We start from the raw sequence: 19,141 nt of genomic DNA, 5'->3' as shown, positions 1-19,141 counted from the left end.
GGACTCAGTATGTGGCAAATTTACAGCACTGACACCCCACACAGAGCTGTCACAAGCCTCAAAGACATCCATATGCATCACACTGAGTGTGTGTGCATGTGCTTTATTTTATTTTATTTTATTTTATTTTATTTTATTTTATTTTATTTTATTTTATTTTATTTTATTTTATTTTAATGTTTAATTTTATTTTTTATTTTATTTTATTTTTTTTTAATAGAATCTCGTAAATTTGTTTTTAGGTTTAAAGCCCATTAGGGGCAGAACTCTACTAAATGTGTCATGTTAAAGTGTGTCATCATCTGCAGTGGGTCAAATTGCCTTGAATTGGAATGAACAACATGAAACTCGACCCAATACCTGGAAATGATGTGCAAATGCTTCCTTATGACACCAGTCGCCCACACAGTGGCGCTGTAATTAACCCCATAAACGCAATTTTGGAACGGCCTCGCCCCTCTTACTCTTAATCTGATTGATTATAAATTTGTTGCACAGCTCAATATGCTCGAAAAAAATAAGAAAAAAGCCTCTTGCACCATAAAAGACCGAGACACACATTTGTACTATAAATAAGCAAGATTGGTCGAAAAAAACATCACTGCCTTCAGTCACAAACGTTTATATGGGGCGGAGTTAGGCTGTAAATTGGCCATATCTCAATAGAAATTTGTCCTATCATAATCTGCAATACGTAGGTGATAGGCCCAGGGATATTTTCAGCCTGACCAAAGGGGGAGCCACAAATCACAAATGTACTTTAAAACCGGGTGGACAGAATTTTACCAAATTTGGTGCACATGTTCTTGAACCAAGTATTACATTTAACCTAGATCTAAAGTATCACATTGATTGTTGCATGGTGAATTTGCATTTATTATTTTTAGCCTAATATTTACATTTATTTTTTCTATCCTTTTGCAGTTTTATTCTTGTTATGGCTCTCCTATGATTTCATATAATGATTGAGTCGAAATGCAACATAACGTGTTATGCTGCATTTCGACTCAATCATTTCCTTGTTTTTTCTTCTTTTTTTAATACAATATTTTAGAAAATTTTCAGGCAATTTTAACAAATTTCAATATTATGTCTTTCAATATTTCCAGCCATTTCTTGTGAAGTTACTTCTTCTTATGTTCTTAAAGAAATCGGACAAAATTGTTCATGTTTCAAAGGGTAAACATTTTGAGGGTTATGGAAGAACTTTTTTCATGTTTAATTAAATCTGAGAGCTGAGTGTCATTTTAAATCCAGTAGGAGGCGGTAATGCGACATTTGGGATGCTAACCGCCATTAAACACCAACGAAAAAGAAGAACCCGGAGACATCCGACGTGGAGGACCGTCACGTGACATGAACATAGCTAGGACGAGTACTACAAGGTATAGTCAGAATCGTAAAAGCGAGGTGGGAAAACACGACTGTTTTACAGCGATATAACACGCGAGCATGTGTTTTTCGTGTCGAGAGCGTATGTATAATAAACGTCTCCTTCCTTCGTGGATTTATCTGCTCGGTATCACCGTCTGAATCATAGTTTTTGTTGTGTTCCGGGTGTCTGGCCACAGCCTCTGACGTATGTGTCTTTACCTTTTAATGTTTCGTCCGTGATTCGAGACCAGGAAGCTACATCTACAGACTAGCTGTTACCTTACGCGATGAAAGCACAAAAGAACTGGAAAACATAACATAAATTGTTAGGATTTTATCATAAAGGACGTATTTAAAGAGCCGACAAACCGGATTTAAAGATCAACATCGCCGTTATTCACACCGGATACTGTTAAGACTGCTAGCTTGCTCGCGATTTAGCCATCTGGCAGGATTGTCGCTTGCTAACGTTAGCAATTGGTTACCGTTAGCAAGTTGGCGATGGCTGTGGCGCAAAGAGGTTGTGTTTTGGCTGGATTTTTACTCATACTGCTGCTTGCTGGGTGCAAAGCGAGGATACACAAGCTAACTCTGAAGGTAAGGCGACCACCTCAACATCAAGATAATGCGTTAGCTTGGGAGCTAAGTTACGTATAGTGTTAGCTACGCTGGATGGAGTCCTAAAGACGGCATTTATTAGCTAGCTAGTACGCTTTAATTTGCTTTGACAGATGGTGATTTAAACGCGGTGTCGTTTTGTTGTGACATGTTAAATTTGGTGTGAAGAGAAGTATTAGCATTGTTGTTTATGTAGATGATAATGGGCATAGGAGCTTATCTGCCAGCAGTGGTGGGATGTTAACACCGTTACATTTTCCCAAGTAACGTTAGGGACTGTACTTTATTCATCAGAGAAGGATGGGGTGCGACTTTTCCCCCCTTTCCTTTTTTATATGGAAGCCATGGGATGAGACGCGCCTTAAAAACTCATGTTTGTCTTCTTTTCAGATGTGGAAATCAGGAAAATGTCTCAATGTAGCAAGAGAAGATTAGCACATAGGAAACAAAAAATATTTTCTTATATTTCGACACTTTCACACAAGAATGTACAGACAGTGAAAAAATCTGCATACAGTTAAAAAAGCTCAAATATTACAGTCTATGTTAGACTTTATTTAGACCTCACTCCTTAATCCGTGTGCCAAGGAAAGTCCAACATGGACTGAAACGTTTGCATTTAATGCACATTTCTTTTACTCTCTTTACAGCCCTGCAACATGTAAAATACAGATATTTGGAATCCAGACCTCAATCTGAAGTTTTTTAAATTCTGTATGCGAGTCTTCGCTTGTGACATTGCTCACTTTTTATGTTAGGACAAATATTTTTTGTTGAACCTCCCAAAGTTACTGTGGAGAAATGCATGATCCTCCCTGCAACATTAATATTCATATTTCACAGTTTCTGGCCATGATACATGGTGGGATTTTGGTGATTACAAAACACAAGAACAGCATCAAATACATGTTCTTAACAGGGTTTGTACGCTCATGGAAAACTTGGGAAATGCACAGAATTTCACAATCATGGAAAAGTCATGACATTTTTTTTGCGTGTGACGAAATACTTACAGGAATCCACCGTGGATAACTTCCCACAAATATAATATGATGGCTGATTCATTTTATATAGCTTTTAAATTAACGTAGATTTGATATGTGTCAATGTGTGACATTTCATTTACATATCTTTTGTTTTTTTCTCCCTTCGTTTTGTTTCTCTCTTAATGTATACCAGATGAAATTATGTTAAATAAATAGAGTGTTAGTCATATGTTTCAAAAATGCCATGCAGGTAGATCAAAGAAAAAGTGAAAATATGTGCAAATGCTGCTTTTAAATCCATTTGCAGGTTTGGGGGTTCTGAAGATATTTTAAATAGATACAAAGCGTGACATTTTTAACTTGAATATCCCTGCCCTATGCCAAATCATCTGAAATCCCCCCTGTTTGGCACCACCCTGTCTCCTTTCATACATAACAAACAGTCCCTTACTGTACTTGGGTGCATTTTTAAAGTATCTGTACTTGAACTGAGTGACATTATTTCTGTAAAACTGCTACTTTCTACTCCACTGCATTTTTGAGGCAAATATTGTACTAATACTAATATTTACCCCACAACATTTATTTGACAACTAAAGTTACTTCGTTATTAATAGGAAATATAAATCAACTTATACATTCTTATGTATTATAGTTGGTTAAGCTACCCAGCAACATATAAAGTGATTAAAATTAGGTCTACCTCAACAACTCAAAGTGGATTTAAATAAGAATATGTGTAATTTTAATGTGTAACATGTCTAAATGAAAATGATTGTTTGTTATACATTTCTGAGTTTAATATCATTGAGTCTGTGTATCATTTGTTTTTCTGTTTTTTTATGTTTTGTGTGGACCCTGGGGAGATTAACAGCTCAGCTCTCACACTTTTTATTTGTTCTTCTTCCCAGAATGAAACTCGCTCCACTGTTGACCTCAACAACTTCGGTTTCTATGCTAATGGTACCCTGGATGTCAACCTGCTCTCTCTGCGCCTCCCAGAGCAGCGGGTGAACTACACCCTTTACCCAGTAAGAAGTGTTACTTTTTTTTTTGTTTTTGCTTATGTGTGAGTTTGTTTTACTTGACCCACTGAACTTTTGAACAAGTGCAGTCAGGTTCTCAAAGTGTTTTTTAATGAATAAATGAGACGTTAAGATAAAATAAGCCTTTATTAGTCCTACAACAGGGAAATTTGCATCATTACAGCAGCAAATAGAATAGTGCAAACAAAAGGCACCAGTAAGAAACACAAAGCAATATACTAACAATGCGTCAGTAAAGAAAAAACACAGGTCAGTATAATGAGTACATAGCAGAAACACAGAGCAACCAAAATAAGTAAACCGTAAATGAGCTGATCAAAATAATAAGAAAACAGTAAAAAAAAAAAAAAAAAAAAAAATTACCAAGCAACATTTGGCAGAAGAAGGAAAAGGAAGTAATGCACACTGACAGGCATCTATGTTAGTGTCAAAGGACAAGGCCAGTGCTATTCTCTCATTTTCTTACAATTATTCCACTGAAAACATACCAGCAATGTACTGATCCTACCCTGAGTACCACAGAGCTTCAAATACGCATCATCTCACATATAGTACATCATCCTGGCGCAGTAAATCCTGTCATCTCTACTGTCCACTGTCTACCAAAAGTGTAACATGCAGTCCAATTATCTTAAAATGACGACATCTGACAAGACAATGTTTTGTTCTCAATGGTCGTGATAATGGGCTTTATACTGGAATAAAGAGCTTCTTCGATTGACATCCTTAATTTTACTTACCCTTGGGTCATTCAGAGAAATAAAAATATCACAATAATTTTTACCAAATACCTTGATAATGATTTGGATCTTTCACAAAATATTTACACAGAGATGTGATGATTATTCATAAACAATCATCAGTAATGTGGATATAATGACTAATGAGGCAAATAAAAGAACAGCTAGAACAGTCTGCTAAGTTCAGAAAACGACATCACTTTACTGTAGCGCAGCCTTTAAAACCAGGAAAAGACTAAATTTGGGGCATTACAATATTCATAATTTCAAATGATTTTTAGTCTCACATCAAAATATCAATATAATGTCAATATATTGCCCAGCCCATCCCTTTATTAATAATTCTGTTATTCAACAAATGTAAATTTAAAAAGGCACATATCTGTTATCATTTAGCTGAGCTTTTATAAGTTGGAGAACTGAGTTAAACTTAATTTTATATTAGGACAATTTCTATCTCGAGTATGTTACGTGCACTGAGGGTGGTCAACTTAATGGAGTGATTTAGTGTGTCCAAGCAGCATAGAAATGTCAGGCCAACTGACTGCCAGAATCACAATCCAGTGAACTAACTTGCGTTCTATCTTATTGGATGGCTCTTTTCTCCTGTATTGTTTTGGCTGCTTATTTTCTTTGGCTGTTGGAAAAAGTGGAAAACACATTGAAATACTTCATGCTGGAAATCATGTGCTTTTGATCCACTGACTGACCACATTATAACACTCTGTTTAGTTTGGTTTCAGCCTCTCCAGGTCACGCGTGAATGGAGTCTTGTCCTACACAGTGAGTACAGCCAATCATAGAAAACAACGCACGGTTATTTTCAGACTTATTTTCATTACTCATGCTATAATGATGTCAAGGATGTTTTATATCCAATGTTATGAATTCAGCAAATGAAAGATACTGATACATCACATTATTGATATTTCAGGTTGGGTTTAGTGGTTAAATGTCCAGATGTTTGTTCAAATTTGATTATTTGACTATTTATTGTTTTTTTTCTCCAGGCGGAGGAAACAGAGACATGCCCGCTCACTCTCACAAAGTTGACCAACAATGAGCCTCTCGTTCTTTTTCTCATTGATATCCAGAAGCTCAGGTGTGTATGTTTAAGCATCAGTGTTTATAAGTACGTAATACTTTGCCCTGACAGCCTCATGTGAAGGATGACCTTTTTTTTGTGTTTGTGTAGTGTCAATGTGAGAACTATGGGTGATCAAGACAACGTCTTGTTTGCAAAGCCAAAGGCTGAAGCGCTTAAAGGTCAGTGCCACTTACACTTTCACAAAATAATTCAGTGGTTTGTTTCCCTTTCATGTTTAAGCACCGAAATGAAAGAAAGAATCATTTTAAATCAACTGTACTCAAAAATATCCTGTAAGAATTTAAAAATATCTAGGGATGGGAAGTGATGAGATTTTATTAACACCAATGCCATTATCAGTTCTGTTAACAGTGCATTTTTTTCAAAATGAAGTCCTTATTGACTCCTTATCTGTTTTCTGTGTTGCAAAAAGTAGACATCCACAGGGTTTCAGCATAAACAAAACTTTTTTATTATCTTTTATGCTAAACACAGTGTAGAAACAGAGTAGGGAAAAGGCATGCATATGTTTCTTAGTCAGAGAAAAAATGTCTGCCAGTGTGGCGCTGATGTTGTAACACATGATATTAACCCTTGGTAACAGATGTGCTGCTCGCTGTGGCATCCAGCATCTGTTATGCGTAGAGTGTCAAATACATCCTGGTAATTTAAGCCAATATTGCGTAGAAATATGTTTGCTCTCTTATTTGGAATTATCATTTTACAGACATTACAAGCAGCACTGTTGTCATCTTTGTTCATAAAATGAAGTGTACGCTTTGGACCTTCTTGTTGAAAGTTTCCAGCAGCACAGACGCAGTTTGACTACATTGTTTTGCAATGTGCAGCTGTCAGAAAAACATGCAGACATCAAATAAAGGAATTGATAAGCCCAGAGTAAGGCTGGGTGATATGGCTTTAAAATAATCTTGTGATATATTTAGGCTATATTGTGATACACTATATATATCTCAGTGTTGATATTTTTTTCTGTAATGAAAACTTCTGATGATCAGTTAGATGGTATCAATTAGCATAAAGCTAAACTGTTACTGCTGCCCTTTAAAACACGAGGATTTATTCACTGCAAGCTGGAAACAAACGTAAAAGCTCTCCAGTCAATATATTCATATTTGCCAGTCACACTGCTGCTCCATGTTTGCAAAATCTGACTAAATATTCACAATCGCAGCTCTGCAGATTAAAAATAAGCACACCTTGCCTGCTCACACACTGTCACTCAGGAAATAGTGTTCTGCGTGGGAGCAAGAGTGTGTATGACGCATCATGTTTGTGAGTCTTCGTTTCTGTGAGTTGCTGTGAGAGCGAGAGAACCGAAACGCAAAAGTGAGTCTTATGCCAGTGACTTAAAATAATTGGCATGGCAATTCTGATCCCAATTTGAAACCGCTTTTCGATTCCCATCCTGAAAAATATCTGGATTTTACCACCATATTTTGAAACCCAATGAATGTGACCGAAAGTTTTGTGTGTCCTGTACCTGCGTTTGTTTCCTGTAGGTCAGAGGAAAGCAAGGGATGCCCCTACTCCTGCTGCTAATAAATCAACAGCAATTGGAGCAAATAATGCAGATGACACAGACAAGTCGAAACAGAAGGAAATGGAAAAGAAGCCTGTGGCTCAGGAGAACGATGGCCAGGCAGAAAAACAGCCAAAGCCTGCAGCAGCAGCTACGAAAGTGGAGGGAAAGGAATTCCAGGTAAAAGGTGTTTGTGTGCCTGTTTCTGTTTGTGTGATCTATTCATAAAATCAGTTTCTAATCTGTGTTTGCTTCTAGCTCGGGAAGACTCGCCAATTTACTTTAGCTCTGGACAAAATTGACAACTCCTACAACTTCAGCGTAAGCACACCTTTCTTAATTGTTGTATGTGATATGAACAATGATCAATGTGGTTTTCCGGGTCTTATGATATTTTTTCCATCCCTCTTCCACAGTTCCACATGGTGTTCGGCTTGTTGGCGGAGGGTCTGTACAGCCTCAAGTTTCACTACTGTCAGAACAAGATGCATGGACTCAAACTTCCCTACTCCTTCACTGTAAGTTAAGTGTGTGTAGGTTCCTACATGCATGCTCAGGTGTGTACATGTGGTTAACCCAAATGTAATCCTGCAGGTGGAAGTGACAGAGAAGAATCCAGGCGGCTACCTGTCTGCAGCAGAAATACCTCTTTCTCGCCTTTACATTGGTATGGCAGGAGTTTTCTTCACCGCCGCCATGGTCTGGGTTTACATACTCATGAAGCACAGGTACACATGCATGCAGGCACAAAGAAATGAAAGCTGTCAGTATTGTGTAACAGAATGTTAGTTTCCTTTATTTAAAGATGCCAAGTCACTTTCCAGAGTGCTGAGGGCTATTTGCAGAGTCATGGTTTTTTTTTTAAACATCCTGTGAAGTTGTTACAACACACACATTATAACTAGACTAAGAGTCTTCAGCCATAGTTGCTCTGTGAGGATTTACTAAGGCCTCATTTTGCTTTGAGCTAAATGCTAACAGCAGCATACCCGTTGTATATTTTCATGATAATTCAGCCACACTGAATTATTTTCCCTGTGCTGCTTTCAAGTGCTCCTCACAAGTATTTTAATATTTTAACTCCAGCCAAACTGGTGCAATTACTTTAAAAAACACGGGAAACAAAGCGATGTACAACTTGGAAATGTTCCGCAAATTGCAAGACATTAGTATGTTTAGAAAATCATTTTTTAAAAATAGGGAAAAATGTTTTAGAGAAGGAAGAAAAAAAGCTAGGGAAAAACTATTATAGTTGTAATTATCATAGTTACAGTACTCAAATTTCTTTGCCTTTTATTTTTTTAAACTAATGTTCAGCTAATTTTCTTGTAGTTTTTTGTATTTTTTTGTTACTGCTACTAAGGAAATTTCTTCTGTGGTTGCTCATTGCCTATTTTTGAAGAAATCAAGCCAATCTGCTCAGGTTTCAAAGGTTTTAGAGTATTCTCCAGTGTCTGCTGCTTCGGAGCAGCCTTGTGCGAGTTACCACAATGAACTCTGTTGAGTTGAGTGTTAATTGCACATCTTTTAGACGGATTACCTTTTCATTAGCCATGTCGGCTTTTTGTTCGTGGTGCTTTTATTTCACTTGCAGTGGCGTTGTGAGTGAGGTTGTAGTAAACTCTGTGTAGCTCTCCTCTGAACTCTGAGCAGGGTCGAGAAACATTATGCGCTATTGTTGAAAGCGAAATGCAACAGTCACACTGAGCTGAAATTATACAAATGCTAAGAACTTTGGTAAATTTCAAACATAAACAGCCTCACTGCATTTTTGTTCATGTTGTGTGGTATTTTGGGGCGGGCGGGGCTCAGTCCATGTTCCGTGTCAAAATGGAGCCCAGCAGAGTCGAGGAGAGACGGACAGACACCAGAGAGTTGACAAAGGCTGCACATCGGATTGCACTACAAACTAAATACCAGATATCGATTAATCAGAAAACACCTTGATCTGCCCTGGTACCAGTCTTTGAGATCGGATCAGGACACCCCTACTAACATTCTTACATTACGCTACCACCATGATGTTGTGGGTGTTATGTTGATTATGCTCGCCATTATATATATTACAATTTTATTATTAAACTCAAAGCACGTGGGGCTGATGAGAATGTCATTAGGTGTAGGTTTTTGCTAATTTTTTTGCCCTGCGTGTTTTTTTACAGGTACAGTGTGTTTAAGATCCACTGGCTGATGGCAGCACTGGCCTTCACCAAGTCCACATCATTGGTTTTCCATAGTGTAAGTATACCATCGCCACAGAGCGGACCACTCTGTCCTCTAAAATATTGTGTTTGCATTTGGCTTTTATTGCTTAGTGTGTGTATTCTGTCTGTGTTGCTAACTGTGTTCACAGCACGCCTGGATTTTTTCTTTTAATGAAACTCTCTTTATGTCCCTCTCAGATCAACTATCACTTCATCAACACTGAGGGGCATCCTATTGAAGGCTGGGCTGTCATGTATTATATCACACACTTGTAAGTACAATTTCTTCAGGATATGAAACTTTAAGCTATTCCTGATTCCTTTTTTGTGTGTAATAATTACGGTTGATATTGCATTCCAGGCTCAAGGGGGCACTCCTGTTCATCACACTGGCACTGATTGGAACCGGCTGGGCTTTTGTGAAATACATCCTGTCTGACAAGGAAAAGAAGATCTTCATGATCGTCATCCCTCTGCAGGTGTGTGCATGAGAAACAGTGTGTGATTATCTGCACTCAGTGAATTTGTTTTGGTTACCGGCTTTCTCGTTGTTCTCTAGGTCCTGGCTAATGTTGCCTATATCATTATCGAGTCAACCGAGGAAGGCTCCAGTGAATATTATCTGTGGAAGGAGATCCTCTTCCTGGTCGACCTCATCTGCTGTGGAGCCATCCTTTTCCCTGTGGTTTGGTAAGTGGATGTGTGGTCAATCTTATTTGTATCAGCTACATTTTCCATTTCAAAATCCATTAAAAATATTAATTAAGACTACTTTTGAGAATGATGTGTAAGTAGCTGGCTGTTTCCACAGTGGCTAGCTGAGATAAGAGGAGCTTATGGCAAATTTGGTTAATTTGGGAATGGTAGAGCATCCACAGTGCCCCATTTTGTTTGTTATGTAGAAAATTAATACATTTAACTTACTGACAGCAGAAAGAAAGAGGTAAGTTTGCCAGTCGACTAAAAGTAATTTTCAAAAGCGGGTGCAACAATGGGCTGGATGAGCTGCTGTAACAACCAGTCAGAGCTAAGTGGAGCCATGGCAAAGGTTTCCATCTTTTCAGCCAAAACACATCATGAAAAGCGATAAAAGCAACTTCATTTTTTTTAGTTGCACTCTAAAACCTTAAAGTACAAAGTTACAAAGGCAATGATTGATTTTTTTGTGATGAAAAATGTACCTAATATGTGTTATCTGGGTCATGCGTGCAAGTCAGCCCCTCGTGAGAGACAACATTTTCAGTCTGTGCGGAGATGTATGCATAGTTCTCAAACATACCTGTCTTTACAGGTCTATCCGTCATCTACAGGAGGCTTCTAGCACCGATGGCAAAGGTAAGAATCCTGAACAGTCACAACCAAAATGTTTTATAAGTTGCAGAAAACAAAACATATAATTTATTACCATTACTTGTTACTCCATTGATGATATGAATTACTTGTTACTCTTCTCAAAATTAATATTAATTACTTAACTTATTGCTCCCTGCAAAGAGTAACTTGTTACTCTACTGTAGCGTTTCTCATGATGCGAGTTTAACCCTGCAACCATGTTTTCACAACTTTATCATAACACATGCTTTTACCACCATCAGCTAAAGCTTCTCTTCGGCAATGTTGTCCCTGCTAAAGATAAGGCTTGTACACAGCTTTTGTTTACTTTGGAAGGGCACGCCCTGATGATTTTGCCACTTCCCTAAACTTTGTCTAAACCACAGAAAGAGTCCCAAACAGGTCTCTGTGTCTGTCAGACTGACTGAAGGGGAAGCCAGAGTGCAGAGAGTAATAACATAATACACGGCAATGTTTGTTTGTTTTTTCAAAATGTTCCGACTTTATTCTCAACTTTTCAGAGATCTCAGATATGTTTTGAATGTACAAGCAATTTTGAGTATGAGCTCAAAAGTTGCACCCATGAATTTAAGTCCAGGGATTTATACATTAATTAGAATTAATTAATGTGCAGTTGGCATAAATAGGTGCAACGTGCACATTTAAAGAGGTGACTTCCTCAAACCAAAGAGACAAATGAAGACTGAAAGGTAAATCATGCCCGCAGGTGTGTTGATATACGTAATTGAAAGCAATACAGAATTCCTGAGAGCCCAACTGCATTGTATTTCATTATATTGGCATATTTTGAATTGTCACTTTATGCCTGATTTTTGCGTTTGCCATCAGATAAAAAAGACATTTCCAGTAAAAAATGGTGCATGAAAATTCAACAGACTGCAGGAAATTAAATATTTGACGCTCCAAATTACCTGGGGGAGAGTTCGCCCCAATTCGTCTGTGTACGATCCATATCCTTTTGCTTTTCATTCAGTAGCTTCAGAATTTTTCCTTTGTTAATGCTGCTTGTCTGCTTGCTTGCTTGTTTTCATCGCTGACGAATTACCACTTTCTGATTGGCTGCTGTGTATGGTAACGCTGCTGTTAATGGTAATGAGACTTAAGTTAGGGTTGAATGTGAAATTTCTAACCAATTTATTTGTTTAACACTCAGCTATAATTTCTATTCACATGGCTTTTTTACTCTCTGAGATATTAAGGATAATAATATTACAGCAGCTCAATTTAATCAAATCTATTATTAGACATGCTTTCTGATGTGGGGCGTTAAGGGACCAGGATAATGGGCATGGGGTGTTGGCTCAAAAAAGATTTCGAAACACTGTTCAACTTCATATATTACTTTTCCAGTACACCCCCAAAATTGGGAATTATGTCCTTTTCCTGAAAGTTCCTGCTTTGTGTGCACCTCTGTGTGAATGTCAGGGTAATCCCCAGTAAGCGCCGCTAATGTTAGATAGCTTGCTAGTGATATTTTCGACATGGGCTCTTCTGTTGACTGTATTTTCCAAAGTGTCTGTCTGAAATATGGCGAGTCACTTGTGGCGATATGCAACATTTCATGCACCACATATCGTATTTCCCCCAGCTTCACATTGTTGGGCTGTCATAGTCGCTGTTTTTCTCAGTGGAAGGAGTCTTTGTGCAGCTACCTAGAAAAACTATGTTCTTGTCATCTTTTGAATCTTTCGAATGAGTGTCCATATTCCAGGCTAGCTTTCAGCTTAATGACGCGCATGTGCGACAATTACAAAAATTCATCTGAGGATGTCATTTGTTGTTGGAATTTAAAATCTGTAGTGAGGTGACAACAACAGTAAGATTGTAATGAGCAATTTGTTTTTAAGTTTAAAATATTACAATACCAGGACCGATTTCAGCACCTTTTAAAGCGCTACAGATACCAATAGAGTACCATAAAACGTAAATTGTCTGAGCTGATATTTGCTTTAATCAACAAAGAAAGTATAGCAATATCATGGTAATACAGAATTATTATTATTATTATTATTATCATTCTAATCAGTCAGGTTGACCCTTTAAGGAATGAAAAACAGAAGGGTTAATTTTGGCTAAACACATGTTTTATCGCTATAACTAAGACTTGGAGCCAATGTTTTTATTGAAGTATGTGAAAAGAGTCTCCCTTTGGAAATTATAAATAACTCTCCATCCACTTACATTTTTCTTTTCAATATTGTAGATGAAAAAAAAATATGATAATCATCAACTTTCATGTCACGGTATACCTTAAAACCAATTTATTGCTACAACTCTAGTTGAGGAACCCCGTATACCAACAAAACACCTCTACTTAAACCCCTCAAAACAACCCAGCTTGTCACCAACATTGCCAGACACTGATATTTAATAATAAGAATAATAATAATAATACATTTATATATACAAGAATAAAAAGCAATAAAACAACACCTAAAAGCTACACACAGTGTAAAATGGAACAATGCATTTCGTTGAATTGAGGTTGTGACGTCTGATGAATACAGAAACTGAAGCTGCTGCTGCTGCTGACTGTAAGACACCAGGTTGTGAGAGTGCGCCCGTCTGCACGCACACATTCGCTGGGTAAACTGTTTGCATCACACGGCTTTTAATCAACAAGTTTAACAACAGAATCAAGATGTTTCGGTTTCGGTGTGATTTTTATCGCGGCAGTTTAACGATGTTAGCCGCTACAAACTGTGTGACTCGTGCTTACAGGGCAGACATTAAACAGAGCATTCACCCGGAGGTTAGCAGCTCTGGAGACGACTGTAACAGAAAGTCAGGTGGTCAGGCGGAGAGACAGGATGTTCCGGGATCAGACAAAAAGAATCAAATGTAGGTATTGTTTGACTGGAGATGTTTCGAAATCACTTGGTGCCAGGTTGTTTCAGTCGGTACTTTAAAGGTAAAGCGCACTCAGCCCTAAATGACATTATGTAAATTTTACTAGTAATTTTTTACCCAACACTGTTGTAAATATTGTGTTTTATTAAATTTGGTCCATGTGTCTTTCAGCTGCCATGAATTTGGAGAAGCTCAAGCTCTTCAGGCATTATTATGTGATGGTAAGTAGGAGTTCACCTTAGCAGTATTTTTCTTCCATCCATTCATCCATCCATCCACCCACCCTCCCACAGGAGCTAACTTATTAGACTGCCAGTGAAATTGAAATTTCCAAGCATGGTACTAATAGCTTGATAACAGTGATGTCCTGATGTCCTGTTTGTTTGTTTTTTGCCCCTGATCCTGATCCGAGTACCAATCCGATACTTGTATTTACCTGGATAAAACAGCTGCGCAGTGCACACTTCAAGTACTTTGAAGTTATTATAATAAACCCAGTGTAAACGCTTAACAGTTTAATAGCTCTGAAATGTGTTTAGTAGCTCTGAAATGTCTGAAATGTAATGATTTTTTTAGTGGCTCATCACAATTTCACTTTGTGCATCATTTTCTTTTCAACAAAATAACAAAGTCAACAACTTAAAAAGTCTTTAGAAATATCTCTCAAATCCACTCGGTGCAGCATTGTAAGTAAAGCACCAAACACTATGAATGAGCAATGTAATCACAACTCTACTTCAAAGTAGTGTCATAGCTGAATTTTAACGTTTCCGCTTATGACAGCATTGTTGTAAAACTAATTCACTAAAAATGAACATCAAAAATTTAAATTCCACTTAAGAGTGATGTACCAGCTTAAGTTTGGCCTGGAAAAAAAAGCTTCTGCTTATTAGAGTAGCAGAATTACAGTAAAAGCAAAATAACCAATCCTGATCATTAAAAAATGTGTTGATCGCGCCTGATACCGATCCTTCCTACCCGATCAGGACATGCCTATTTGATAAGCTTGTTGACAATATTGCATGAATATTTTCTAAATCAGACATGTTTTTATTATCTAGGAGCTAACATCATTCTTTGTCCTACAATGAATTATACTGAGTCATAGTGTTTGGCAGAGCTACTCCAGGCTTCTCATTCAGCAGAGTCACTGCTGCAGAGCCGGAACAAATGCTTCACAAACAACCCCACATACTGTTTGACCTTTTTGACAATGTGTGCCATTGTACTTTGTCACGATGGAGGTTTTACTCACCATAACTAAGAGGAAAATTCAGATTAAAAAACTTAAAAAACTAACTTTGTGCAATTTTTCAAAATTCTGTTTTCTTTTTTTTTAGATTGTGTGTTACATCTACTTTACAAGGATCATAGCCATTCTGCTCAAGGTCACTATGCCTTTCCAGTGGCAGTGGTGCTATGAGGTAAGATGACAATAACAATGTTGAATAGCAGTCTGACTATATTACTTTAATGAGCACTTGTTTGTACAAGGTCAAAGACATCTTGTATCTTAGGCTGACTCAGCAATGACTGGGCATAATTGGCAGGAAGCTTTACTTGGATGTAAGCCAGTAGGATGTTTGCAGACACATTTTCAGTGTCATTTATGATTTACCAAATGGCCAAGAGCACCTGATGACAGGATATTAGCATTACTGGAAGGAGAAAATGTTTCAGGCTATACGGAATAAATCATTTGACCACTTGTATGTCAATGTCAAGAACATGGACTAAGATTTATGTTTGGCTGGATTTCAGTAATATGAAGTTTGTTTGCACGCTTGTTGAGAAGAAATTTGTTTGTTTTGACAGAGCTAGAGGCTAGTAGCTAAAATCTATTAGCAGCACTATTAATGTTTGTTACTGGTGCTCACGTCTCGGCCATTTTTTTTAAATTTTTTTTTTACTGTGTGTCAATAAACACAAACTCTTTCATGTTTCTTCAGTTTCTGGTGGAGGTTTCTACTCTGATCTTCTTTGTGTTGACGGGCTACAAGTTCAGACCAGCATCCAACAACCCTTACCTCCAGCTCCCCCAGGACGAGGAGGACGTAGAGGCGGATGAAGTGTAAGCAAACACCCTACACTGATTTTCACCCGACATGAGCGAATTGGCTTGATTTCTTTCAGGAAGATGGGAAAAAGTTAGGAGTTACAATAAAATGACCTGAAATTAAGCACACATACAAAAAAAGAAAAACATGTACAAAAAATAATAATAGTAATTTAAAAAAAGAATATGTAGATATACTTATTATTATTATGAAGTTTTACAGACATATTTTCAATTTTTTTATTATCAGATTCAAATATTTCTCTCTTTCTGTCTCTCTTTTACTCCCTCTTGTTAAGAACTAATTTAACTTTCTTTTCCTGATTTCTTGCAATTTCTGGAACATCTCTTGCCAAGTTTCCCAAAGCTTTTTTTTTGCCATGTCTTTTTTTTCTTTAAAAATTTGCTTGTGTTTAGAAGGAATAAAATGCGGGTGAAAGGCATCTGAATGCAGCACAAGAAAGCTGTCATCATTGTAGGGTTAATCACTTTTATTTGAAGGCTTATGGCAGCACACGTGTTGATGCTGTTTGCTTGGCAGTGCATTGAGGGGTGCATTTCACTCTTTGTCATATTTGTGTAGGTTTAGCAGCCATTAAAGTTGCACCAAGCTTTCGTGAATCCGCCCATCATCAATCATGTTCTGAGGTTTGATTAAAACTGTCTTCAACCGAAGTGCTGTTCCTTGACTATTTTTCTCCCCATTTACAGCGTGACTGAGTCAGGTGCACTGGAGGGCATTTCCAAAGTCAAGAAAACGTGTAACGGACGCGAGCGCCAGAAAGAGTCCACCTTGTGAGCAGGAGGCTGTATCATTGGGGGGTGAGGACCCACTAAACTTCCCCCGTCCAGCTGGTACAAGGGGGGGTGCACACGGACCAAGGCTCCCCACCCCCAGTGACAGCTTTCCTTTTCAGACTCTTAGAGTGGTTGCAGTGGTCGTGTCCACTGTCTGGCTATGCAAAAAAAAAAAAAGACTAACTTTGTTGGATGCTCTCCTTGGAAAACTCCACCCAGAAACTCTGAAGGGAGACGAGCTTTTGCCACATGGATGATGGGTGGAGATATGGACAGGAGCTCTGATGTTCTTCAGTTTTCACCCCCCACCCCTCCTCTCTTTCTCTTTCTCTATCTCTCTCTTATTCTCTCTCTCTCTCCAAAGATAATTATCATTTTAGAGAAAGACTTGCTTTCGGGTGCGTTTATATCAGCTATTTAATATGGTACTTCTGCGAGCCTCTTAGTTGTACCTTTTGGTGTGTGATGTGAGTACACGTGTGTGTGAATGTGAGACAACACATGATTTGGACACAACAGTTTTCTTTCCCTTTGGAGTCTATGGCCCGTACTCAGGTAAAAGGCTAATCAGTACATATTTAAAATTTAGGCAACAATCTGAACTTGTCATTCCTTCTTTCCACGATTCAGGGGTTAAGTAATGTCTCATTGCTCCTTATACACCGTCATCACCACACAGTGCGGTATATGTTACTTTTTACCCCCATATGTTGGAATTGTATATTGAAATATATGGAAGAGGTTATATATTTCAATATATTTACTTATTGCATATTGAAATGTTATATTTCAGTATTATTGGTTATGTTGGGGAGCTAAGAGTTCCTCCCAGTCCGTCACATGGACCGCTGCTGTAATTTAGTGCTTTAGTGGTTGAGGTCAACTCACATCTCTGTGGATTTAGCCCAGATGGTAACATGTGACGCTCCGAATAAGTCAAGAGGTTGTCGGATCAGTGTCTCGCTAACCGGTGCGGTGGTCCTACCTGTTCAAAGACGGCCTTTTTTTTTTTCTAACCCCTTTTGCCACACTGTGCCAATCTGGGCAGAGAAGTGACCTAACTGATCATTTTTTGAATTTATCTGCTTTTGGTTTTACCTTCTTGCTCTTGATGTGAAGCTTATTTTATTAATTATTGATGACTTATTGGTGAAAGATCAGAAAAACGTGTGCAGCCGGGCAGGTTAGGTGGCCATTTGTAAATAATTTACAGAGACTGTTGATATAAAAGGAGACACATAACACGTCACAAGAACTGCATAGAGGCTTTGTAGGCAGTGATTCTGACGGTTTTGACGCAGGTTCAGTTACAATGAGGTGTTGATTCCTTTAATAGACGGACAGGAGGAGGACGTGAGGAATCAAGGAAAGACTACTGAGGTTTAATCACAGACACTCCTGTACAGGTATGACGGAGCTACGCTGTTTACAGACTGTTACCTGGACGTGTACGTGGAGCGTAGGAGATAACAGTCGGTAAACCAGTGGAGCGGAAAAAAGTTTTGGTGCTTGTTAAACAGGTTTGATGTCCGTGTGAACTTTCACAATAAAGCTGGTGTTCTGGAATGGTCTCAAATTAAACGGTTATGTGAATTTTTTTTTTTTTTTTTTTTTTGAACGCTGATTTTAACAATTTTAAAGAAGGGCATTGTGTGAAAGAAGAGCTATAAAATAGGCCAATATATCCTGGCTTTTAGTCACATATGGCCAAATGAAAAAAAAAAAAAAACAGTATCTGTCATGTCATATAATGCAGCTTAGAAGCATCTTTTTTTCCCTCTCTGCCCATGTGAACATGATGTTTTCTTTTTTTGTTTGCTGAGCTGAAACATCTGTGACTGTTTCATGAGAGATTTTTGCATTTGTGTTGTCCGTGCCCATTATTGGTTTGAAGTGATTAGTTGCCCTGACTTCAAACTTCAACTTCAATTTGTTGTTATTTACTATTTTAAATGCATACTTAAAGGAACAGTTCACTCCAAAATGAAAAGTATGTATTTTCCCTCTTGGCTGTAGTGCGATTTATAAATCTAGATTGTTTTGGTGTGAGTGACCGAATGTTTGAGTTATAGGCTGTAGAGATGTCTGCCTTTTCTCCGAAATAATTCAACTCGGGTTGTAGTGCTGAAAGTGCCAAAAAATATATTTAAAAACTTAACAGCAATGTCTCTTTTTCAAAATCATGACCCTGTTACTCAGGATAATCCACAGACCTTGCTGTGAGCAGTTTCTTGGAGGAACTATTTTCTTTCTGCTGAACTACACCTGCTAATGTAACAGCTCCGCCGTAAAGGTTACAAGCACAAGCGTGTTATCCTTGAGTAGATGCACACTTCTGCGGAGTGATTCAATTTGCAAGTGTAGTTTCTCAGGAACTAGTCAGATTATATCTCCAACAAACGTGGCAACTGAAACCACAGAGCAAAAATATTTATTTTTGATTTTGGGGAGAACTGTCCCTTCAAGATTTGAAGGTTTTCAGAGGCTTT

General features: G+C 37.9%; 1 protein-coding gene across 1 annotated transcript; it reads left to right on the top strand.

The window, feature by feature from the left end:
- The first annotated feature begins 1,427 nt into the window (after nt 1-1,427).
- LOC121941987 (protein GPR108-like) lies at nt 1,428-18,228 on the top strand. The gene is made up of 18 exons (XM_042485051.1): nt 1,428-1,971; nt 3,890-4,009; nt 5,497-5,547; nt 5,775-5,866; nt 5,960-6,030; nt 7,372-7,571; nt 7,650-7,712; nt 7,808-7,909; nt 7,986-8,119; nt 9,554-9,629; nt 9,794-9,867; nt 9,957-10,074; nt 10,155-10,285; nt 10,887-10,930; nt 13,970-14,019; nt 15,139-15,222; nt 15,748-15,869; nt 16,566-18,228. Exons 1-18 carry the CDS (start codon nt 1,876-1,878, stop codon nt 16,651-16,653), a joined length of 1,716 nt encoding a protein of 571 aa, XP_042340985.1. The 5' UTR covers nt 1,428-1,875; the 3' UTR covers nt 16,654-18,228.
- The last annotated feature ends 913 nt before the right edge of the window (nt 18,229-19,141 follow it).

The sequence above is a fragment of the Plectropomus leopardus genome, chromosome 4, assembly GCF_008729295.1.
Source record: "Plectropomus leopardus isolate mb chromosome 4, YSFRI_Pleo_2.0, whole genome shotgun sequence".
In the NCBI taxonomy this organism is placed as follows: domain Eukaryota; kingdom Metazoa; phylum Chordata; class Actinopteri; order Perciformes; family Serranidae; genus Plectropomus; species Plectropomus leopardus.
The sequence above is the reverse complement of the archived record's forward strand: the minus strand, read 5'-3'. Positions and strand labels throughout refer to the sequence as shown.